The sequence below is a fragment of the Takifugu rubripes genome, chromosome 22 (assembly GCF_901000725.2).
Source record: "Takifugu rubripes chromosome 22, fTakRub1.2, whole genome shotgun sequence".
Lineage (NCBI taxonomy): Eukaryota > Metazoa > Chordata > Actinopteri > Tetraodontiformes > Tetraodontidae > Takifugu > Takifugu rubripes.
In genome coordinates, this window is record NC_042306.1 from 441,540 (window position 1) to 465,633 (window position 24,094).

General features: G+C 53.3%; 1 protein-coding gene across 1 annotated transcript; it reads left to right on the forward strand.

Annotated features, from left to right (window-relative positions):
- Positions 1-4,089: 4,089 nt before the first annotated feature.
- ptch2 (patched 2) lies at positions 4,090-24,051 on the forward strand. Its single transcript, XM_029831410.1, is given in 22 exon segments — positions 4,090-4,206; positions 4,208-4,283; positions 12,442-12,631; positions 12,708-12,777; positions 12,872-12,963; positions 14,659-14,767; positions 14,855-14,941; positions 15,035-15,156; positions 15,572-15,719; positions 16,344-16,475; positions 16,563-16,718; positions 16,795-16,887; positions 16,971-17,096; positions 17,701-18,049; positions 18,140-18,628; positions 18,859-19,001; positions 19,089-19,269; positions 19,346-19,626; positions 20,452-20,589; positions 20,762-20,904; positions 22,704-23,070; positions 23,192-24,051. Coding segments are annotated over 22 exon segments (4,089 nt in total). The 5' UTR covers positions 4,090-4,110; the 3' UTR covers positions 23,693-24,051.
- The last annotated feature ends 43 nt before the right edge of the window (positions 24,052-24,094 follow it).

Sequence of the window (24,094 nt, forward strand, 5' to 3'; positions counted from 1 at the left end):
CGACCTTCTGGTCTGTTGATCCCACGACCTGCTGGTCTGTTGATTCCATGACCTGCTGGTCTGTTGATCCCACGACCTGCTGTCTGTTGATCCCATGAGGCCTCCCTTCCTCACTACATCACTACAGCAGCAGTAACTTCCTGCGTTTGGATCTGGTGGTTCTGACCACCACCATGGGCTGGAGTGACTCCTGAACACATGTGGGCCGGTTCCCCAGTCCGGACTCCTTGGTCCCTGAGCAGGAATCCAACATGTTGAGTCATGATCCAGCTGAGACCAGCTACCAGCAGCCTTCACAGGGTCTCCAGCCACTCGGGGCCTCACGGTAGCAGCGGAAAAGGTTCTGGGGTGGCTCCGAGGTGTCCAGAGAGATCAGAACCGGGGTGGCTCCGAGGTGTCCAGAGAGATCAGAACCGGGGTGGCTCAGAGGTGTCCAGAGAGATCAGAACCGGGGTGGCTCCGAGGTGTCCAGAGAGATCAGAACCGGGTGGCTCCGAGGTGTCCACAGAGATCAGAAGTGGCTCCGAGGTGTCCAGAGAGATCAGAACCGGGGTGGCTCCGAGGTGTCCACAGAGATCAGAACCGGGGTGGCTCCGAGGTGTCCAGAGAGATCAGAACCGGGGTGGCTCTGAGGTGTCCACAGAGATCAGAAGTGGCTCCGAGGTGTCCAGAGAGATCAGAACCGGGGTGGCTCCGAGGTGTCCAGAGAGATCAGAACCGGGGTGGCTCCGAGGTGTCCACAGAGATCAGAACCGGGGTGGCTCCGAGGTGTCCACAGAGATCAGAAGTGGCTCCGAGGTGTCCACAGAGATCAGAACCGGGGGCTCAGAGGTCCACAGAGATCAGAAACCGGGGTGGCTCAGAGGTGTCCACAGAGATCAGAACCGGGGTGGCTCCGAGGTGTCCAGAGAGATCAGAACCGGGGTGGCTCCGAGGTGTCCACAGAGATCAGAACCGGGGTGGCTCAGAGGTGTCCAGAGAGATCAGAACCGGGGTGGCTCCGAGGTGTCCAGAGAGATCAGAACCGGGGTGGCTCCGAGGTGTCCAGAGAGATCAGAACCGGGGTGGCTCAGAGGTGTCCAGAGAGATCAGAACCGGGGTGGCTCCGAGGTGTCCAGAGAGATCAGAACCGGGGTGGCTCAGAGGTGTCCAGAGAGATCAGAACCGGGGTGGCTCAGAGGTGTCCAGAGAGATCAGAACCGGGGTGGCTCCGAGGTGTCCAGAGAGATCAGAACCGGGGTGGCTCCGAGGTGTCCACAGAGATCAGAACCGGGGTGGCTCCGAGGTGTCCACAGAGATCAGAACCGGGGTGGCTCCGAGGTGTCCAGAGAGATCAGAACCGGGGTGGCTCCGAGGTGTCCACAGAGATCAGAACCGGGGTGGCTCAGAGGTGTCCACAGAGATCAGAACCGGGGTGGCTCAGAGGTGTCCACAGAGATCAGAACCGGGGTGGCTCCGAGGTGTCCAGAGAGATCAGAACCGGGGTGGCTCCGAGGTGTCCACAGAGATCAGAACCGGGGTGGCTCAGAGGTGTCCACAGAGATCAGAACCGGGGTGGCTCCGAGGTGTCCAGAGAGATCAGAACCGGGGTGGCTCCGAGGTGTCCACAGAGATCAGAAGTGGCTCCGAGGTGTCCAGAGAGATCAGAACCGGGGTGGCTCCGAGGTGTCCACAGAGATCAGAACCGGGGTGGCTCCGAGGTGTCCACAGAGATCAGAAGTGGCTCCGAGGTGTCCACAGAGATCAGAACCGGGGTGGCTCCGAGGTGTCCACAGAGATCAGAACCGGGGTGGCTCAGAGGTGTCCACAGAGATCAGAAGTGGCTCCGAGGTGTCCACAGAGATCAGAACCGGGGTGGCTCCGAGGTGTCCACAGAGAACAGAACCGGGGTGGGGCCGTTTTTACGGGATGACAGGTCACGTGTTCCTGGTCCAAGCCTATCAAACCATTTAGAAGGCCAACGCGTCGCGTCTGCAGCTGTTCCTGCTACGAACCTGCACTGACACGCGCGCAGCTGCAGACACGCGCAGCTCCGCGAGGCTAAAGAGTCTCTTTTAATGGTCTTTGTAGCAAATGTGGGGCCCCCAAACCTCCGCGAGGATGACGGACTGATGCAATGATAATAATATCCACCAACCAAGTGGATCACCAAGCTCGGTCCCAATCACTTAATCCCTCCACTGATCAGAGGTGGAGGTGAAATTGCGCGCGCGCTCGCGCGATATCAATAGATGGCATGCGCGATAGCTCCTTACAAACTGGAGGGGGCCCCGGCCACTGGGAATAATGTCCGAGAGCGAGGCGGCCTGTGTGCGTGCGTGCGTGCTTGCGCGCAGAGTGAGTTTATTGAAAGAGTTCCTCTCCCCCTCCCCCTCCCCCCCTCCCCGGAGCCCAGGCAGCGGCGGCCTGGGTGGTCCCCCTCTCTCTCCACTTTGGTGAGCTGTTGCTTAGCAGCTAATAATAGGCGATGTTTGCAGAGTAATTTTGCCTCTTCCTCGGCCAATGGGAAGCCGCGGCACTTTTCCATCAAACCTCCCTTTTCAGGATCTGCCGAGAGCCGAACTGCTCCAAATCTCACCGCTACGGGATCGGAGTTGGACCTGACACGGACGGCTCAGACGCAGCTCCCGCTACGGCTACTACTACTACTACTACTACTACTACTACTACTACTGCTACTGCTACTGCTACTACTACTGCTGCTGCTGCTGCTACTCGCTGTCTCGGGGACGCCGTTAATAAACCGTCGAGGCGAATGAAGACTGAAGGATCTTTAAGGATTTGGGCGCATAATGTTGGGATGGAGTTCCGAGACTTGTTTGGCACCAGGGAAGAATAGAAAGTGCTCCCCGAACTTGTCGCCAGCGGTGCTGGACGCGCTCCACCACGTCTATGTTGGATTACCGTCGCCGCTTCTGAACACGCACAGATCCGCTGTCGCTTCGCCCCGAACCCCCTCTTTGGACCATGGCCTCGGACCGCGGGGGTCCCGGGGGTCTATGGAGATTTCCCCCCGAGTTATTCGCTCTCCCCGCCGCCTGCGGACCCAGAGCTGCTGCGGAGGATCAACTACTGCCACGCCGCGTTTGCACTTAAACAGATCTCACAGGTGACCCGCACGCGCTTCTTCTCTCTGAACGAAGGCTTCGGCTTTGCTGGTTGTCCGGTCGCGAGTTGAGGGCGCGCAGGCAGCTGCCAGGCTGGGGGTCCGGGGACAGTTGATCAGGACTCCAGGAGTCGGAGGGGACAGACAGCACAGACGCAGCACAGACAGCCCGGTGGGGCTGTTGCCCAGGGGAGGTTTGCTGGTGATATTTGGGGACCAAACAGCAGCGTTCGTGTTTGAATGGGTGGCGGACTCATTCATCTTTTGGAGCGGGGGGGTTCGTTCCACAGACCGGGCGCGTTGTGCGTGTTTCTGGCTTTGTGCACGCGGCGCAGAGCGCACTGGCCCGGGGTCTGTTTGGAATGGCGGTGGGTACCTGTAGAAGGATTCACTGATTGAGTTTGATCGGACAAGCATCTCTGGACCGCCCGGATGCTTGGACGTGTTTCAGCAGCGAACCCACACAGTGAGGCAGTGATGAGTGGATGTGGGAGCGTTCTCCTGCAGAGGTGCTCACCAGCACGCCACGGCCACCTCGCGGCTCGTTTTCCATGAAGTTTAAAGCCTATTCCGATAAGTGTTAAGATAATCCGATAATCTGTCAAAGAGCAGAAAGCCCAGAGTCCAGGGGGACGGTTTCCTCTGAAGGTTTAACCGGACTGTTCTGTGCAGCTGAGGCCGCCCCAGACGTGGGAGACTTTAGCTTGGTTTCTGTCAGCAGATCTCAGCCAAGTCGTCACCTTAAGGTTCTCCTTAAGGTTCACCTTAAGGTTCCTAAATGTTACCTGAGGAACATTTAGGAGAACCTTAATGGTGCCTGAGCTCAGGTTCTCCTGTGTGTAAAGACGTGTACCGCTGTGTCTATGGCGACACCCGCACTCTTCACATTTCAGATAAAACTGCCATTTCTGTGCACTTTTGTCGCATTATTATAATAAAAAATCTTCTCCTTTTTTCTCCCCCCCTCCCTTTAAATCCAGGGAAAGGTACGTCAGAAAACTCCCATGTGGCTCCGGGCCAGTGCTGCAGGCCCTCCTCTTCACCCTGGGCTGCTACAGATCCAGAGACACTGTGGGAAGCTTCTCTTTATTGGACTGCTAGGTGTTCGGGGCCCTGTCGGTGGGGCTCCGCGTGGGCCACCATCGAAACAAACATAGTAGGGAGCTCTGGGTGAAATGTGAGTAGAAACCTGTGTCTGAAGTGTCTCCTGTTGATGGGAGATAAACCTGTGTCCTGAAGTGTCTCCTGTTAATGGGAGTAGAACCTGTGTCTGACGTGTCTCCTGTGAATGGGAGTAGAACCTGTGTCTGAAGTGTCTCCTGTTAATGGGAGTAGAACATGTGTCTGAAGTGTCTCCTGTTGATGGGAGTAGAACCTGTGTCTGAAGTGTCTCCTGTTGATGGGAGTAGAACCTGTGTCTGAAGTGTCTCCTGTTAATGGGAGTAGAACCTGTGTCTGAAGTGTCTCCTGTTAATGTGAGTAGAACCTGTGTCTGACGTGTCTCCTGTTAATGGGAGCAGAACCTGTGTCTGACGTGTCTCCTGTTAATGGGAGTAGAACCTGTGTCTGAAGTGTCTCCTGTGAATGGGAGTAGAACCTGTGTCTGACGTGTCTCCTGTTAATGGGAGTAGAACCTGTGTCTGAAGTGTCTCCTGTTAATGTGAGTAGAACCTGTGTCTGACGTGTCTCCTGTGAATGGGAGTAGAACCTGTGTCTGACGTGTCTCCTGTTAATGGGAGTAGAACCTGTGTCTGACGTGTCTCCTGTTAATGGGAGTAGAACCTGTGTCTGAAGTGTCTCCTGTTAATGGGAGTAGAACCTGTGTCTGAAGTGTCTCCTGTTGATGGGAGTAGAACCTGTGTCTGAAGTGTCTCCTGTTAATGGGAGTAGAACCTGTGTCTGAAGTGTATCCTGTTGATGGGAGTAGAACCTGTGTCTGAAGTGTCTCCTGTTAATGGGAGTAGAACCTGTGTCTGAAGTGTCTCCTGTTGATGGGAGTAGAACCTGTGTCTGAAGTGTCTCCTGTTAATGGGAGTAGAACCTGTGTCTGAAGTGTCTCCTGTTAATGGGAGTAGAACCTGTGTCTGAAGTGTCTCCTGTTAATGGGAGTAGAACCTGTGTCTGACGTGTCTCCTGTTAATGGGAGTAGAACCTGTGTCTGAAGTGTCTCCTGTTAATGGGAGTAGAACCTGTGTCTGAAGTGTCTCCTGTTAATGGGAGTAGAACCTGTGTCTGACGTGTCTCCTGTTAATGGGAGTAGAACCAGCTCGTCCTGGCACATATGGAAGGGCGGGTTGGTCGCTGGTCCCGGGTCAGGACCACAGGAGGCCAGTGTTGAGGCCCCTGTGTGTTCATGACAGATATGTTGTACGCCTGTGCACAGATGTTGTACGCCTGTGCACAGATGTTGATGCACCCCCTCGTCCCTCTGCCGTGCAGGTTTTAGAGTTCCCTTGTTTGTATGTTTGTTGAGGTAGAGTCGGCTCTATTTGGTGCTTCGCTCTGGCCAAATTCCTTTTAAACCCCCAGGCTTTGAGGGTCGGGGCTGATCCTCGCAGCAGATGGACTGTGTGAATGGTTAGCCATCGCTGAGGGCTCTGACCCCTCCCCCCGCCTCCCTGTGTGGTCCCTAACTATTCTTGGATTCCATTCAACAAGAGGCAGGCAGGCAGGCAGGCACCACCTCCCGACCCACCATCCCCCCCCACCCCCTCCACACTAGGAGAGAAAATATAAGTGAATGCAGCTGAGGTTTACCCACCTGTTTTGCACACACTCAAAGCGCAACAGCAGTTGGTGAATATAAACAGACCCTTCGGGGGGGTTCAAGCCCACCACCTCACGGGGGACAGACGGCTCCCACAGGACCCGTGTGGTGGTGCTGGGAGGAATCACCCGCTCCTGGTGGCGGGACGCGTTTGGTGGTGCCGGATTAGCTTCAGCTCACGTCAGAAGCATGATTATAAAATAGAGAATCTTTTTAGGCTCCGGAGTTTAGAGAAGCTACAGAAGCCGGGACGGAATCGCCACAATTGGCCTTTTCTTTGGTGCCATTCTGGTGGGTGTAAAGCTCCAGGATTACCTCGGGAGCTAATTGGCATATCCGTCCCTTAAAGGAGATGTTTAGGTGTTTGTGTGCCAGTTGTTTTGCTGTTGGGCTGAAGAGGGCTGAGGGGGGGGGGGGGGGGGGCTGAAAAGGATGGCTGTGCCTTTAAGAGGCCGCGGCCATGTTTCTAAAGTTTCTGCCTGCCTTGTTTCCACCAATAGCCCATTGACAAAGCTGCTCGGGCCTCAATGGAGAGTAAAGTGGTTTGGTAACAAGGAGAGGTTAGCTCTCTCTCTCTATCACAGACAGAAGAGTGCACGTGCACACACACTCTCTCTCTCTCTCTCTCTCACACACACACACACCCTTGTTCATAATCCAGAAGGGGGGGTGCTTGGTTTTATATCTCTGCCTTCAAAGTGTTTTCATGACGAGCGTTATGAGGCCGTTCTTGTGTCCCAGATTCAGAAACTAGGATCTGTACCAGGAGGTTGTTGTGTTGTTGCCTTTGCTGTTTTCACCAGCACGTCATACATGCACAGGCCGTGTGGAGCCCCCCAGCTCACCTGCCTGTCTGTCTGCCTGCCTGTCTGCCTGCCTGCCTGTCTGCCTGTCTGCCTGCCTGCCTGTCTGCCTGCCTGTCTGTCTGTCTGTCTGCCTGTCTGTCTGTCTGCCTGCCTGTCTGCCTGTCTGCCTGCCTGTCTGTCTGTCTGCCTGCCTGTCTGTCTGTCTGTCTGCCTGCCTGTCTGTCTGTCTGTCTGCCTGTCTGCCTGTCTGTCTGCCTGTCTGCCTGCCTGTCTGCCTGCCTGCCTGTCTGTCTGCCTGTCTGCCTGCCTGTCTGCCCTGTGAAGTCAGGACACCGGGGCTTTTTAATTGCTTCCTCCATGGCTGCAGACCCCAGCGGAGGGTTGGAGCCTGTAGCGACAGGCTGCACCTCAGCCTGTTTCTGAGGAGTAAGAAGTAAAAGTGGTGAACGGGGTCGAGTCCTCACACCTGTGTGGAGACATGAGGCCTGGATGTCAGCGTGTTCTGGCTTCATGCTCAGAGAGAAGTGGACGCCACCGTTAGCAAGCTGCTCCTGTAGCCACGGACGATGGCGTGAACCGAGCAATGTGTGGCTGTATTGTTCCAAAGGCAGCAGATCGTAAAAGAGGTGCAGGAAGAAGAGACAGATGAGAGGAGGCACTGGGGGCTGGGACAGGATCAGGCTGGAAGCTTTATTGCTTGCTGACGCCGTGTCCTGCACCCTGGGACGGCGTCGAGCGCCCAGGCTTAAAAGGCTTGACAAATGTGTCTTTCTCTCCCCTTCGGATCGATAAACGGTTTTCCATTTTGAAGCGAGGTCTTCAGCGAGGGAGGGTGTTTCCCCTCACACCAACTGAGCTCATCCGTCTCGACAGAGTTTTGGTGAAGCATGACAGACATGTACAAGGATTCAAGCTGTCTAAATATGAGCGCAGGGAGACCAGGACTATCTGGACACCACATGTCCCATAAAGAGGCCGTGCAGAGCGAGGACAGGGGGACGTGCAGGAGCCACAGTGCACGTAGCGAGCATGTGTAGAAGGCACATGTGGCACGACGCAGTTCCTCCAAACAAACCTCACAGCAGGTAAATGCTAGAATTCATGGGCGCGCCCAGCGGCCCCGTTCAGACGGAGAAAGGAGCTCTATGAGGCATTATTGGGGGTGAAGAGTGCACGGCGGTGTGCACGGTGGTGCCCCCGCTAGATAAATAAACTCCCAGCGCTCAGGGTCCAGGACCTCACTGGTAGAGAGAACAAACAAGACCCGAGTCAACCTGGGTCACTTGGAAATGCTTATTTCAGCCCCCCCATTCCTGTCATCCAAGTCTCACCCCCCCCCCCCCCAAGAATTAGACCTCCACCACAACAAAGAAACAGGTTCAGCAGTTTTCAAGCACACGTGGCTGCAGGAAACAGGAAGCTCAGATTTCTTCTTTTTAAAGTGTGAAACATCCAAAAGAGGCAGTTGGTGATTTAAAGAGGACCCCCCCCCCCCCCACTTCCCCCCCGGGACTCGACCATTACAGCACCGAGTTCAGTACCCAGAAAAGGCGACAATGCCTTTGTCTTTGGTGCAGCAGCACCCGTCACCCCGCTGCTAGCACCGTTTGCTTGTGTCGTTAAAAACTCTAAAAAGTAGAGCGAGATAAGAGGGACTGGACATTTCCTTGGTACTCGGGGGGGGAGCAGAAGGAACGGTCCTCGGGCTCAATAAATTCATTTCTTGTTTGAATGAGAGCAGCAACGTGGAAAAATTTTGCCTTTCAGGCGGGGATGAATGTATGTTTCAACCACACATTAAGCAGCATTAGCGGTCAGTGGAGTGTCTAATGTGACTATTTTTCACAGTGGCCAACTCTGCCCATGATTAGCATAATTAGCAGAGGATAGCCTATACATATGGAAATAGAAGGAGCCTAAATGCCAGCCATGATGGAAATTTATGTGTGGTGGCTCCCAGCGCTGGCACATCTGAGGAGAGACACATTTTCCTCCTCTTTCATATTTGTACAGTTTTGTTGTGGCTCCGCTCCACGTCCAGGACCTGCAGGACCATCGGCAACTGTCTTTGATGGTTAACGTGCATGTGAGGCCCAAACGCGCGCACGCACACACACACACACACAGGCTGTATCTCTATAGGTAAGACAGCAAGTGCCCCCAGATTCACCCAAACTCCAGCATTGTTTTACAGGCTGGGAACGTTTTGGTCCCTTTAGTGGTGGAAGAAAAAATCCTTTATTTTCTTCTGCTGTTTGTTGAGAAACAGTTGAAAGAAGTTGGAGGGTTGAAGGACAAAGATGAGCTTTCAGGCTGCTGCACCGAAGCCTGATGGGGGAGTCGCCCATCTGCTGGGGGCTGCCCGCTCTAGGAGGTGCCCTGGTGGGGGGGCAGAGCTGGGCCGGGTACCCACAGACAACCCTGGTCCTGGGACGGGGGCATTGTTTATTTACCTCCGCCAGCCATCATGTCTGTCTGTCTGTCTGTCTGTCTGCCTGCCTGCCTGCCTGTCTGCCTGCCTGCCTGCCTGCCTGCCTGCCTGCCTGCCTGCCTGTCTGTCTGTCTGCCTGCCTGCCTGCCTGCCTGCCTGCCTGCCTGCCTGCCTGCCTGTCTGCCTGCCTGCCTGCCTGTCTGTCTGCCTGCCTGCCTGCCTGCCTGCCTGCCTGCCTGCCTGCCTGCCTGCCTGCCTGCCTGTCTGCCTGCCTGCCTGCCTGCCTGCCTGTCTGCCTGCCTGCCTGCCTGCCTGCCTGCCTGCCTGCCTGCCTGCCTGTCTGTCTGTCTGTCTGTCTGTCTGCCTGCCTGTCTGTCTGCCTGCCTGCCTGCCTGTCTGTCTGCCTGCCTGCCTGCCTGCCTGCCTGTCTGTCTGTCTGTCCGTTGGCAAAATAACAAAAGGTTCTGAACGGATTGTAATGAAATTCCCAGGAAATGTTGAAAGTGGGTCGTGTAACAGACACATTTGAGGAGGATTCCCGAGGGACCTTGGTCTTTGATCTGTCAAAAATCAAAGCTAAAGGCCATTGGTGTATAATGTACCCTTGGAACACTACTTCCTGTATGTTGTGTATTCTATATTCTATGTGGAGAGCTGGGCTGCTTGGTGGAGGTCTGACTTCTCTGCGCTTGTTTTCTAGTTTATTTCCTGGGATCTGGGACCCAGCCAGGCTGTGAACGTGTTCTGGTTGTCTTGTTGTGGTTCTCTTGCCTTTTTCCTTCGTTTCCTCCTTGTTGGGTTAGGAAAAGCAGGGAACGTGAACTTCCAAAGCACCACATTAAAGCTAAAGGCGTACATGTCACTTTCAACCCTCTTCATCCTGGGTCTTCCTTCTGAGCAGCATGGGGCCTTTCAGGGGCCCCTTAATCTAGCTAATCTACCACACTGAGCTTTGAAGGTGGCCTGTTTGGACCTTGCCGGGCCTAGAGCTAGGACCATAGTCCAGTAAACACAGGACAGGTCAGAACGTTTACAAGCAGAACTGTGACCGTCGCAGATGCCAGATGTGAGGGGCTTTCTGGAATATTCTGGAAATGTGGTTGGTCCTGGCCCAGTGTTTGGACCCTCACCCCTCACCCCTCACCCCTCACCCCTCACCCACACACCCACCAACACACACGCAGCACACCATCCATACACAGTCTTCATAGCATTCGTACAATCACAACCATGAAAGGAAGAACTTTTATGAGGTTCCTCATTTGCTGTTCACACTCACAATGTTGTGAAAATGAGAAAAAAGTGCCCATAATTCAGAAGAACGTGAGCTCATTTATCATGGAATCATGATGCCAAACACATGGGCTCATATTGCAAATTAGGAAGTCGGTTGTGGAATGAAAATAAGCATCAGTTTGGGTGTTGGAACCCCCGACTTCTCTCCACGGTGATGCTGCGTTTTAAGAGTGGAAAACGTGGTGAGGACTGTCTCTTTAAGTCTCGGTGGAGAGCAGGAGGACGGACGAGCAAGTGAGAAAGGATTAGAACATGGAAAAGAGGAAGGAAGATGAAAGGAGGGAGAAGAGATAGTCAAGATCAGCAGCGAGCTGAGGTGAAGCAGAGCTCAGGGTTGGATGGTTGGGGCCAGGACGGGGGTCCTGAAACGAAGGCGAGAAAGAGAGCGGAGAGGGAGGACTGGCTGCCTGGGTGGTCCAGATGGGAGGAACAAGACACAAATAGCTATAATTTACTTCAGGAGGCCTGTAATTACAGAGCCAGAGTCTCTCCGAACCACCGAGTTCCTGTTGGGATCAAAACCCCACGCTGCAGAGGTTAGCATTCAAAATGTCAGAAAAGGTTTAACAGATGTCAGAGAGGTCCACGAGCGGAAAGGCTTCCATTTGTAGGAGCCTTTTTCGGTTTATTGGAGCTCTGCGTGAAGCTGAGTGGCGTCCTTGGTGGAGTTAAGACGGATTCAGATCCAGATCCAGATCCAGATCCCGAGCGGAGCAGAAGCACCATGAAGGTTCTGCTGTGGTCACCTTGGAATGACAGCTTTGAAATGCTCCAAGGATCCGTTTGCACCAAATGTCCTGGAAAGTCTTCCAGTTGTAGTTTTTATTTTCACGCTAACCCTGTCTCTAAACCTGTCCATGTCCCTGTCCCTGTGCCAACAACACTGAAAGGCTGCAGACCCACGAGGAGGTCCGGAGCAGGTGTGATCGGCACCACTCTGAGTGTCGATCAAAGCGAGCCAGCAGAAAAAGTGACAAGAGTTGGAGAAGTTCTGGTTTCCAGGACACCTCCCCCTGTCCTCCCCTCCCCCTCCCCAAGCTTGTCCTGTAGTGGGACAGAGAGTCGGGCCCTCTATGATCCAGCACGGCATGTTTCATGTCCTCCTGGCACAGATCCCCCGGCTGGCAAAACCCTTTTCAGGGCGACCTGCTGTAATTAGGGGCTGGAGCACAACTTCCCTCCATCTTCTCTGCCTCTTGTTCACCATTTTAGGTCTTTCTGAAATCAGCATTCGTCCCTCGATGGAATTATTCGGCTTTTTTTATCGTTCATCTTCAGCTGTGTTGGTCTTGATTTGCTAAAAAAAAACGGTATTTTGCATATTAATAAAGATCTATTTTTATTAAGTGTGAGGTGTGAAGCGTGATGTCACAAGTGTGCAGCCAAGGAAACGGTGGCAGAAGGTTTGAGGCTGGTTCTCCTCGCTCAGGGCCCATCTGGTCCGCAGGAGGAGCCCCTGACGAGCTGGATTACTCATTTCTCTTGGCCAGACTTTGGTTTTTGTGAAGTGCCTTCAAAACCAACACTGGCGGAGGCCAAGGGCGTTGGTTGTTCCATGTGTGTGTTCGTGCATCGTAAAGACGTATGGCGCTAGTCTGCATCCATGCTTTCAACAAAATCACAATGCTCAGACCTAACCTGTCCCTGTCCCTGTCCCTGTCCCTGTCCCTAACCCGTCCCTGTCCCTAACCCTGTCCCTGTCCCTGTCCCTAACCCTGTCCCTGTCCCTAACCCTAACCCTGTCCCTAAACCCTAACCCTGTCCCTAACCCGTCCCTGTCCCTAACCCTGTCCCTGTCCCTGTCCCTAACCCTGTCCCTGTCCCTGTCCCTAAACCCTAACCCTGTCCCTGTCCCTAACCCTAACCCTGTCCCTAAACCCTAACCCTGTCCCTAACCCGTCCCTGTCCCTAACCCTGTCCCTGTACTTAACCCTGTCTCTAATTCTGTCCCAACATGGCCACTTGTCCAGTTGATTTTTGATTGAAATTTGGATTTTCGGTATTTTGTTTTTCATGATGATTTTCTGTTTTTCAGCTGGTAGTCGAGTCACTGCTGAGCTTCGATACACGAGGGAGAAGCAGGGAGAAGATGCAGTGTTTACGTCACAGATGCTAATCCAGACCCCTAAAGAGGAGGGTGCCAATATTCTTACCCAGGAGGCTTTGCTGGTTCACATGGAGGCCGCCCTCTCTGCCAGTGAGGTCAAGGTGTCGCTGTTTGGAAAGTAAGTGCTGCTAATTATTGCCCAATAAGCCCGTTAGACACACTGACTGTTGCTGTCATCGGTTCGTCTCTTACAGAACCTGGGATCTGAACAAAATCTGCTATAAATCAGGAGTGCCCATCATAGAAAATGTCATGATTGAGAGGGTGAGTGCTGATTTCCTTCTTTGGTGCCAGAATTGGGTGCTTTGCACTTTGTTTAAATGTTTCTTCATGACTGCTTCCTTCTTCCTGTTCCCAGATGATTGAAAAGCTGTTCCCCTGTATGATCATCACCCCACTGGACTGTTTTTGGGATGGCTCTAAGCTGCAAAGAGGCTCTGTGTACCTACCGTAAGTCTTTGGATATTTAATGAAACTGTTTCATTTGCGGCCTCGGCGCCATCGCGCCTCGGTCCAGCTGGAGGTGCAGACTTCTGGATTGTTCCGTAATTTCAACGCCCACTCAATGGAGACATACAGTTGGGCTGTGGCTGACAGCAGCATCAGTAATAGAGTTCTTTTATGGTCCCGAGAGGGACCAGAGGGGGGTTTCCTGACACTGAACCTCAGAGGGAAAGTGAGGGAGGGAAGCGAGGAGATGGCAACTGGGTGGTGGTGCGGTAGAAGGTGGGGAGGCGGCCGCGGCCGCGGCGGTGGTGGCGGCGGCAGGGGAGGCCTTTGGGTCACACAATGGTAAGCATTCTTTCAGTTTACGAGTGAGTGTCCATCAGGGCAGGGGCCCTGGAGGGGGGGGCTTTGTGAGCTCACGGCTAACACTCATGCATTCTCATGCTAATGTCCTGGGCTTCCAGCTCCCAAGTTGTCCAACAAATAAAATGGGCAGCATTCAAGCCTCAAGTCCCCCGAGAAAGACAGAGAGGGGCTACAAGACGGTTAACAGTGGAGCCGGGGCGGATTTGGGCTTTTGCAGATTCAGGGATTTTTATCCTCTTTTTTAGGGGTCTACTTGAGAACTTCAGTGGGTCAAAGAGGCCATTTTCTGTGCCAAGTGATGATATTTCAATTCATCAAAGGTTGTTTAGCTCATGGCAGGTTTTTCCTTGCAAACAAATGGTTCAAATGTCTTCCTGAGCAGTGTGTCGCAATAATCGCCGACACAAACTCACCATTTGCTGCGTCTCCCTTTTGCCTTGTGTGACAGTGGCAAAGAGGGAGGGGAGAAGTCTTTGATGGTTCACACATCTTCAGAGTATTCCAGTAAATCTAGAGCCCAGCATCTGTTATTATTTATTGTATTTCATGTCTTTCTCACCAAAACGCCTCGTGTGGCCACAGCAGAGGTCTGCCTCCTCTCAGTCTGGGCTGCTTTTGTATGGGGGAGAGAGGAAAACAGTGAAGAAGAGTACGCAAAAGAATAAAAATGCTTGGTCGAACAAAGAGCTGCAATCTGAAATGAAGAAACAAAAGAGCCTGGGCCTGGTTCAGTCAAGCAAAGAGTAGCTGATAAAGGATGGGAAGCAGAAAAGGCAGCGCTGGTATGTGGGAACCAGAGGATTTCGCTTCTTGAGCCATTGGATGTGCAGGTTTAGAATTCCTTTACTTCTGTGTGTGTGACCCAGCCATACAAACGCCACTGCACCCGTATTATAACAGCATAGAGCAGGACCCAGGCTGAGGACCTGAGGATGGGTAAGAACTGGTTGGGAACGCTGAGTGTCTCCTATAGGGAGCCCAGATTTATGCTGAAGAGTTAAGGATGTCTGAGCACGTTTAGCTGCTGGCTCTCCTCCTACTGCCCTCTCCATTGTCACCTGTTTGCCCCCCAGCTGACCTCTTTCCTTCCTGTTCTCCTTATCAAGATGTTTTGGATGTGGAGGTAATTGTTATGACTTAGTTCGGAGGTGAACAGGCCGCCACGGCGCCTTCTCCCTGTGCAGTGTAGCAGCGTGAAACAGGATAATAAACGCTCTTTTATCCTGTATGTGCAGCATAACCCTCATGCACAGTCCTACGTAGGCAGGCAGCCCTGCTCTCCGGCTGTGGGGACCCTCTGGTGCTCATCCGTAGTGTCTCTTTGCTCCCCAGGGGCTATGGCTATATCAAGTGGATGAATCAAGATCCAGTCGCACTGGTGGAGGATATTGGTCGGTTCTTTTCACTGGAGGGACTTAAGAAGATGTTGGACAAATCCAAGGTGGGATTCAGAAATCCACAATGGCAGGTTTACAGATGTAAACAACTCACTTTGAAATGAATATCTCTGTCTCTTTGTGTTCATTAGGTGGGACATGCGTACATGGACCGGCCGTGCCTTCACCCCTCGGACCGGGAGTGCCCCAGCAGCGCGCCCAACAAGGCCACCGGAGAGGTGAATCCGGTTACACCAGCTACAGCAACACAAGCAGCATTCTGGAACTGGCATTAACATTTGGCCTGTGTTATTGTCTCCTCGCCCATTCAGAGTCCCGACATTGCCCGACACCTCCAGGGTGGTTGTCATGGTTTCAGCAAGAAGTTCATGCACTGGCAGGAGGAGCTCATCCTGGGAGGGCGGGTCGGGAGCAGCGAGGATGCTCTGCTGAGGTGTGTGCTTCTTCCCTTGTGGGGGCGAGGATGGGTTGGACGGGGGGGGGCATCAACTCGTGTGCCGCCATGACCGGAATCTGCATAACTCCTAATAACCAAAGCACATATGCTAGAAATGCTTCTTACCAAGACGGGTCATTTTCCAGCGTGACCTCAAATTCAGGAGAGGCCAGCAGGAGTTGATTGACAGCCACATAATTCCCCTCACAAATAATATGGGCCAGTGTCAGGAACGAGAACTGTTAGGAACAAGCCCAAGGACAGCAGCTGTAGCGCTTCTTGTAGGTTCCCCTCCAAACAGTGTGACTGGATCATTCCAGTATTTTAGGGGAGTGTGATGTTCTTCAGGTCTTACCTCAGCCCATGCTGAGCGTCTTGGACTTGTTTTCAACCTGAAACTCGTGTTTTGCAGTGCGGAGGCTCTCCAAACTACGTTCCTGTTGATGAGTCCGAAGCAGCTGTATGAGCACTTTAAAGACGACTATGAGATCCACAACATAAACTGGAGTGAAGAAAAAGCCAAAGCCATCCTGGAGTCGTGGCAGAGGGAGTTTATATCGGTGCGGTGCTTCAAATGCATTCTCTGTGTTTTTGTGTCCCATATTGAATACTAAAATACTCATTCTACTAGCAAAGTGAGGACATTTTGACTTCCTTCAAAGACTCCTTGAGGGTTCAGTGTGTGTGTGTGTATACGTGCGTGTGTGTGTGTGTGTGTGTGCGTGCGCGATTATCTTTCCCTGTCAGAGCCCTCGTTATAGGAGCGAGCTGTTGCTCTGATAGCTGACACCCACCACCGGTAGGGTGAGAGGAAGGCAGGAGGGAGGGTAGCTAACCTGAGATTAAAGAACGAGAGGGGATCTACTCCGGGTTGTAAAGGATGCTCACAGGTAAATCAGAGTTGGTAGCTCTTCATCCATTTGTGGACGAGGAGAACGAGCAGCTTCTGGGCCCATGTGATCCCACACTTTTCCCCTTTGACCCCGGCGACCTCTGGCATCTGTGCTCATTACTCCTCAGGTGTCATACTGGGGCGCAGAGTCACGCACAAGCTAGCACATGTAAAAACACACATCCACAGTCTGCTTCAGTTTTAGCCTCCCTGAGAAGTTATTGCAATGTGACGGGTCGTTTCACTTCTGTTGTTGACTTGATTAATAATTGCTTGCTTGTCTGTCCTTTAGGTGGTCCACAAGAGTGTCCCAGATAACTCCAATCACTCCATCCATGCTTTCTCCACGACCACCTTTGATGACATCATGCAGTCCTTCTCTAATGTCAGCGTGATCAGGGTGGCCGTTGGGTACCTGCTCATGGTGAGGACACCTGTGGTCAATCCCTCTGATAATGGCTCATGACTCCCTAAACAGTTCAGCTGCTAATACTTGATATCATCTCTGTAGCTGGCCTACGCCTGCATGACCTTGCTAAGGTGGGACTCCACCAAGTCCCAGGGGGCTGTGGGACTAGCTGGGGTGCTATTAATGGCTCTGTCGGTGGCTGCAGGACTGGGTCTCTGCTCCCTGCTGGGCCTCTCCTTCAACGCCGCCACCACCCAGGTATAAAGCTGAAAACTCATTTCATTTTTCTTCGGCACCATTGCAGAGGTTCATTCTGGCCTTTTCTCATCTTCAGGTTTTACCCTTTCTGGCGTTGGGGATCGGCGTGGACGACATGTTTCTATTGGCTCACTCCTTCCGAGAGACCGGGAGCGACGTCCCCGTAGAGGTATCTTTGAGTCTCCTCTTATCTCCTCCTCTGTCTTCACTCCTCTGTTCTCCTCTGAGAGATATCTGGCTTTGATTTGGAAGGAACGGACGGGAAGCTGCCTGCGCCGCAGCGGCACCAGCGTTGCTCTGACGTCCATTAACAACATGACAGCGTTCTTCATGGCCGCCCTCGTACCCATTCCTGGATTGAGAGTTTTCTCTTTGCAGGTACGTTTGGCAGCAATGATCAAATCCTGCCAGTGTGAATGAAGATTTTAGAGCGTAGACACAGCCTTTGGATAGTTCCGGTGTGTGTGTGTGGGGGTGTGTGTGTGTGTGTGTGTGTGGTGTAAAACATTCAGAGGAAGGAGGCAGGGATTTGGGGAGGGGTGTAGCTGTATATCACTGATCTGTCGAGGCAGTTGCTCTGGTCTGAGCAGCTGTGGGTGGTCTGGAAAGCACAAGCATGCACACAAACACACGCTTGGACCAGGAGCCAATGAGGACGTTAGCTTAAGGGAACGGGGTGTGTGTAGGGTTAGAGTTGTGCTCAGACTTGCTCTATATATGTATACAGTCCCTCCTGATTTGTTCTCTCAGTGTTTTGCAGCTTCTCGCAGTCTTTTTTTCTTCGGTGGTTTTGTTTCGATGTTTCTGGCTTGCTTAGTATTCTTGGCCACAAATTTAGCCATCCTTTGCTTTCTAAGCTCTAGTCTGAGAAGGAAAAGAAACAGGCCTCAATTCCCCCTCAGCTGAGGTAGTGTCTGTAATTTTGGATACTGTTTCTCTCCAATCTCAACTTGTCTTCTCTCCCTCCATTCCCCCTCCCTAGGCGGCCATTGTGGTTGTGTTTAATTTAGTCACGGTGCTGCTTATCTTCCCCGCCATCCTCAGTTTGGACCTCTACCGGCGTGAGGCCAAGCGCTTGGACATCCTCTGCTGCCTGTACATGCCCTGTGCAGACCAAGTCACTCCGCTCTCTCCAAACGAGCTGTCGGATGCTGGAGCGCAGTCGCCTTCGCCCACAGCAGCCACAGCCAGTACCCGATTCACCACCACGGTGCAGTCGTTCACCGAGTGTGACAAGGAGGGCCAGCACATTGTCACCATCCTGCACTCTACCTCTCAGATCTCCAGCAGCTCCCCATCCACCATTTCCTGCCCCAGGTCACAGTCTCAAGGTACATTCAATCATGCAAACTTCTTCTGCTTTCTTTGATTAGGAATCATCTGAATTGCTGACGTTGTCGCTTCTTCCCCAACTTCAACAGACCCCTTTGGCTCCCAGCTCTTCACCCCCAGCTCTGGCTCCACACGCAACCTCTTCACCCAGGTAGAAGAGTCCAAACTTGGAAAGAAGCTCACCTCAGCAGCTTGCCTGAACTGGAACCTCTCCAGCTTTGCCAGGGACAAATACGCACCCCTTCTCCTCAAGCCCAAAAGCAAAGTGGCTGTGATGATCTTCTTTCTTGGCCTGCTCGGCCTCAGCCTGTACGGGACCACCATGGTGCACGACGGCCTTTATCTTACCGACGTGGTGCCACGTGACACCAAGGAGTATAAATTCATCGACGCACAGTTCAAGTATTTCTCCTCCTACAACATGTACCTGGTGACCATGGAAGGCTTTGATTACACACGCTCCCAGAATCTGCTGTTCCAGCTGCATGACGCCTTCAGCGGCGTCAAATACGTGGTCAAAGACAGCAGCAACAAGCTGCCCAACATGTGGCTCCATTTCTTCCAAGAATGGCTCAAAGGTACCAGTCCTGTTGTCTGTCCATCCATCAGTGTGTGTGCGTGTGTGTGTGTGTGTGTGTGTGAAGGCTCAGTGATTCCCAGTCAGGAAGACGAGCAGGTCAGTGAGAACCAGACGAGACAGAATGTTGAAGCTCCAGGATGTTTTAAAGCCCTCCAGGTGGAGGCCGTGACAGATTTAACCATGAGAAGCGCAGTAATTACCGTCTTCATGTGTCTTCCTCCCACGCAGGTCTGCAGGAGGCTTTCGATGACGACTGGCAGGCTGGCCGGCTGAACTCTGGTGGCTATCTTAACGGCACAGAGGACGGTATCCTGGCGTACAAGCTCCTCCTCCAGACAGGCTCCGAAAAAGAACCATTGAACTACAAGCTGGTATGTGGGCCAGACTGGAGCCATGGTGTCCCCCTACCTGCACTCCCAGACTGTGTTTTGAAGGACCTTTCAAATGCTGTTTTCCAGCTGACCTCACGGAGGCTGTTGACTGCAGAAGGTTTGATCCCCCCGGAGGTGTTTTACATTTACCTCACAGCCTGGGTCAGTAACGACCCTCTGGGCTACGCTGCGTCCCAGGCTAACTTCTACCCCCCTCCCAGGGAGTGGATGCACGACATGTACGATGCGACAGGGGAGAACCTCCGCAGTAAGTCTTCTCCATAAGTTGCACTCTTGTCAAACGTTGAAGGTGATTGTGTAATTCTGGCCGTTTTCACTCGCAGTTCCAGCTGCTGAGCCCCTGGAGTTCGCTCAGTTCCCCTTCTACCTGAACAACCTTCGCCAGACCAGTGACTTTGTGGAGGTCATTGAAAGTGTGAGGGCCATCTGCGAGGAGTTCAGCCGCAAGGGCGTGTTGAGCTACCCGGACGGGTACCCCTTCCTGTTCTGGGAGCAGTACATCGGCCTCAGGCACTGGTTCCTGCTGTCCATCACCGTGGCGCTGACCTGCACCTTCCTCGTCTGTGCCATCCTCCTGTTCAACCCCTGGATTGCTGGCATCATTGTAAGCCGCCATTTTCACTTTCTTCCTCTTTTCCCCTCTTCTCTTCTCCCCTCTGCTCTGCTCTGCTCTCACGTGCTTCTCACCCTTCTCAGCACAGCTCAATAATGCTGTCTAGGGGGCCCCTTTTTCTCTGTGGAGGTCCTTTACACACATATACACACAAGCACACACACACACACACGAGCACAGGACCTTTGTCATTCTAATGTAGGCTGGGCCGTCCTTACAAATGGAAACGCACAGCAGCAAGAAAGGCTTCGCCGTGCCGAAGTTCCTACCTCCAAGTCCCTGGCTGCTTTTGTCAGGGGGTGAGGGAGAGACTTGGGGACAGGACAGATCTGCCCAGTTGTGACCTTGGCCTGCCCGACCCATCCATCAAGGATGTGTGTGTGCAGGAGAGAGAGAGAAAGAGAGAGAGAATGGCTGCCTGAGTGTTTAGAGGTGGGAAAAGAGTTCACACACAAGCTGGTGTGGCCGGTGGTCCCCCCGGGCCTCCTGAAAACTCACCCACACTTACACAACTCCACACCTCCTGGAGCATCACCGGGGGAGGCTGGAGCACGGTGGTGGTCCCAGGCAGCCACAGATGGAGGCTTCGTTGGCATGTGGGCCAACAGTAAATCAGCGTTTTATCATCTCCTGTTTAATGACATCACAGATCAACGGGAAAAGCGGGGGGGGGGGGTAGCCTCAGGGTTGGTCATACGAGCTCTTAAGTGCAGGTCAAAGATTGGGAGGGTGATCAAGGAAAGGGCGCCAACATGCTACTTTTTCTAAACTTTTCCAAGCATCACTTGGTCCTCAACGTGTCCTCTCTGCCCTCAGGTCTTTGTCTTGGCTACAATGACAGTTGAATTGTTTGGCATCATGGGGCTGATCAACATCAAGCTAAGCGCCATCCCCGTGGTCATCCTCATCGCCGCGGTGGGCATCGGGGTGGAGTTTACTGTTCACATCGCCATGGTAAGTTAAGCCTCATCACAATCTGGTGATGACTGGCCGCTCTGGACTCACAACATTTATTACAGACAGGTTCTAAAGTGAAGATAGTTGTTAGGAATCAACGAGTGTGTGCAGCATCTAGAGAGAGCAGAGCTTGAGTCAGATCCAACTCGCCTCCCTCACCCGTCCGCAGGGCTTCCTGACAGCGACTGGAACCAGAGACCAGCGAGCCGCCGCGGCCCTGGAGCACATGTTCGCCCCCGTGTTTGACGGAGCCGTCTCCACGCTGCTGGGTGTGCTCATGCTGGCAGGATCGGAGTTTGAATTCATCATCTGGTGAGATGCTTTCTGTGTGTGTGTGTGTGTGTGTGTGTGTGTGTGTGTGTGCGTGTGTGTGTGTGTGCGCGCAGTTGTCCAACCTCACAGGAAGAAGCCTTGTGGGGGGTCAGTAGTGCATGCAGGTGGAAATGTTATACCCCTATTTATTCATTCACACAGACACACACTGGGTGACAAATATGCGCCTGGTTCTGTCACTCTGGACACACACTCACACACCCTCACACACCCTCACACACTCACACACCCTCAACACCAGCACAGCAAATGGACAAAAACATCAAGTGTGTGTAGCAGCTGCTCGTAAACATGGAAGCTATGCTGCCCCGCTGGGTCTCTCTCTCTCTCACACACACACGCACACACACACACACACACACACACACACACACACACATACACGCACACACACGTATTTAACAGAAACTGTAAAAAGTCCTATTGTAGCATTCTCTCCCTTCATCTAATAAAAAGTGGTGCTACATTTGAACTGGTCAGTCAGGTGATCAGCGACAGACGTTCACCCCCACCTCTACCTGTGCGCAGGTGTGTGCAGGCTCATTTCTTGCTTTTGCCTCTATGTTTTCTGTTTCATGGTCAGAGTGAAAGAAAAAGACAAACGGCTCAGTGTTTTTCAAGCGAATGTGGTCGAGGCCCAACGCTGAAACCACAACCTTGAGGCCTCCGCCACATAAAAAGCCCGTCTTCTCCAAAAAAAGAGGCTGAAGCAGAGCGAGAGAGGAGGAGCAGGAGAAACACTCTGAGCTTTCAAGGATTTGAGGTCCTGTTGGGTGTGTAGCCAGATGTCAGCTAAATGGATCCTCCCTGTTCTGGACTGGAAGTAGGAAAAGGTGTAAATCTGAGAACAGACAGCTCTGGTGGGGATCCAGACGGCATCCATGCTTTTGTGTGTAGCATGAAAGGACACGGCAGTCTGTGGTGTCTCTGTTGGAGGTCTTGTTAGCTGTAGCTGAATGGTTGCCAGAACCAGCTAACTGGGGAGCATAAATCCAGCGCTGTAAACATCTCCTGGCCTTGTGACGCACTGAATAAACAGCAGGCTTAATTCAGCTCCTCGCTAACACGAGAAAAGCACATATGAACAGGCATGTAAACACTTGTGCTCTCCTTCACACACACACACACACACACACACACACACACACACACACGCACGCACTCCCCAGGCCCTGACAACAAATGGAAAAGATTACAGTTTATATAAACAGCAGAATTCCTGCCTGTCAGACATGGTTGGAGGTCCCACCAGCGTCTCGCTCTGTTCTCGGGCCTTCTGCAGATGCACACGCGTAAAGAACCGGCTCCATCAGAGTCAGAGAAGCAGAAATCAGTGTGTTTGTCTGCTGCAGCTGCGTGTGAGCACAGATGAACGGTAGCTTATATTAGCGCTACTTCCTTGAGTTGGTCACGGTGTCAGGAAGAAACCCGGCAAAGCAAACAGCAGCCCACACTCGCTGGGAATGAGAGCTGATCCAAACCATAAACTCTTTTTCCTCAAGATCTTTTGAGTCCATTTCGATGTGGAAAGCATCTTTCCTGAATGCCAGGCAGCGATTATCCACTGGGCTTTTTTTCCTTATTCCGTCAGTCTTTATGCGTTAGCTCGGCCGTCAGCTCGGCCCGCCTGGCTGCTGTTAGCATCCCTGTGTCTCTGCGTGCTGTTCCTGTTGAAGTGGCGTCCTCTGCCCTAGTGTGCCAGGGTTAGGGTTAGGCATGTAAATCCCACGCAGGTGTAGCTCCTCTCCTCTTACCCCGCTCTTCTCTCCGTCCATCAGGTATTTCTTCGCCGTGTTGGTGATCCTGACCATGTTGGGGGTGCTGAATGGCCTGGTTCTCCTGCCGGTGCTTCTGTCCATAATGGGCCCTCCAGCTGAGGGCCCGGCAGATGACACTGCCAGCCGCCGGCCTGTACCTTCTCCTGAACCCCTGCTGCCCCCACCGATGACCCACCACGGGCATTACAAAAGCCCCCACTCTCCCCAGCCATCCTCCGGTCAGCAGGCGTTCTCTGAGTCTGAATACTCTGAGGCCACCACGTCAGGCGTCGGGGAGAGCTGCAGATGCTGCGACAGTAGCCAGTTCAGCCCAACGTCTGATATACTGCTGGAAGCCAGCGAGGATCCCAGCTTCCCCAAGCTGAAGGTAAGCCGTCACACCCCCACCCCCGCCCCCACCCCCGCCCCCACCCCCACCCCCAGCCCGCCATGTCCTTCTGCGTTCTGTTGATATGAAAGGGTAAAATGTTCCATCTTATTTCTTGGAGGTGGTGAAGACCTTCAAAGACGATGCAGCAGGCAGACTCCATTGTTTGCCCCTTGGATCCCAGTTTACATGCTGGGATGAAACCAAGCAGGAGCAGCTTCACAACCTCCAGAGGCTCCAGGTGCCCCCAAACCCACACTTACCCAGGGACAGAGCTCAGATCCCTGGAAGGACCTCTCAGAGCGCCCCCCATCTGCAGAACAGCAGAGGGTCTCAGCCAAAGAGGACTAACCGGCAGAGCTACAGCAGCCCTGCTCTGCTTGTGCAGCACAGCCTCAACGGGGGGCCAGTTACCACGGTGACAGCCACGGCCTCTGTGACAGTGGCGGTCCATCCCACCTTGCCTGGAGCGACCTACCAAGGCTACACGCAGGAGGGATTCGATACGGACACTGAGTCGCACTGCGCTGAGTCTTCCAAGAGGACCCGAGAGATGTCCCCTCCTAAGAGAGACTCTCTGGAGCTGCAGGACCTGGAAGGAACAGAGCCGGAGCGTCAGTAACCAAGAGGCCAGGTGAGGCCCCAGCCCGCTTGTGTGTCTGACCTCGGCCCAGTCGGATCAACACAGGTGTCTAACCTTTGTGCGCCTTCCTACTGCAGGCTGGGACAGGGACAGGGGCAGAGCCTGGCAGCCAAAGACCCTCTCGCAGGTCCCCACCTTCGCTCTCTGGTCAAGTGTCCGGCTGCTTCACATCATGCCCCGGACTCCTGGACTCCTAGACTCATGGACTCATGGACTCCTGGACTCCTAGACTCATGGACTCATGGACTCCTGGACTCCTAGACTTCTGGACTCCTGGACTCCCACACTCCTGGACTTCTGGGCTCCCGGACTCCTGGACTCCTGGACTCCTGGACTCCTGGACTCCTGGACTCCTGGACTCCTGGACTCCCGGACTCCTGG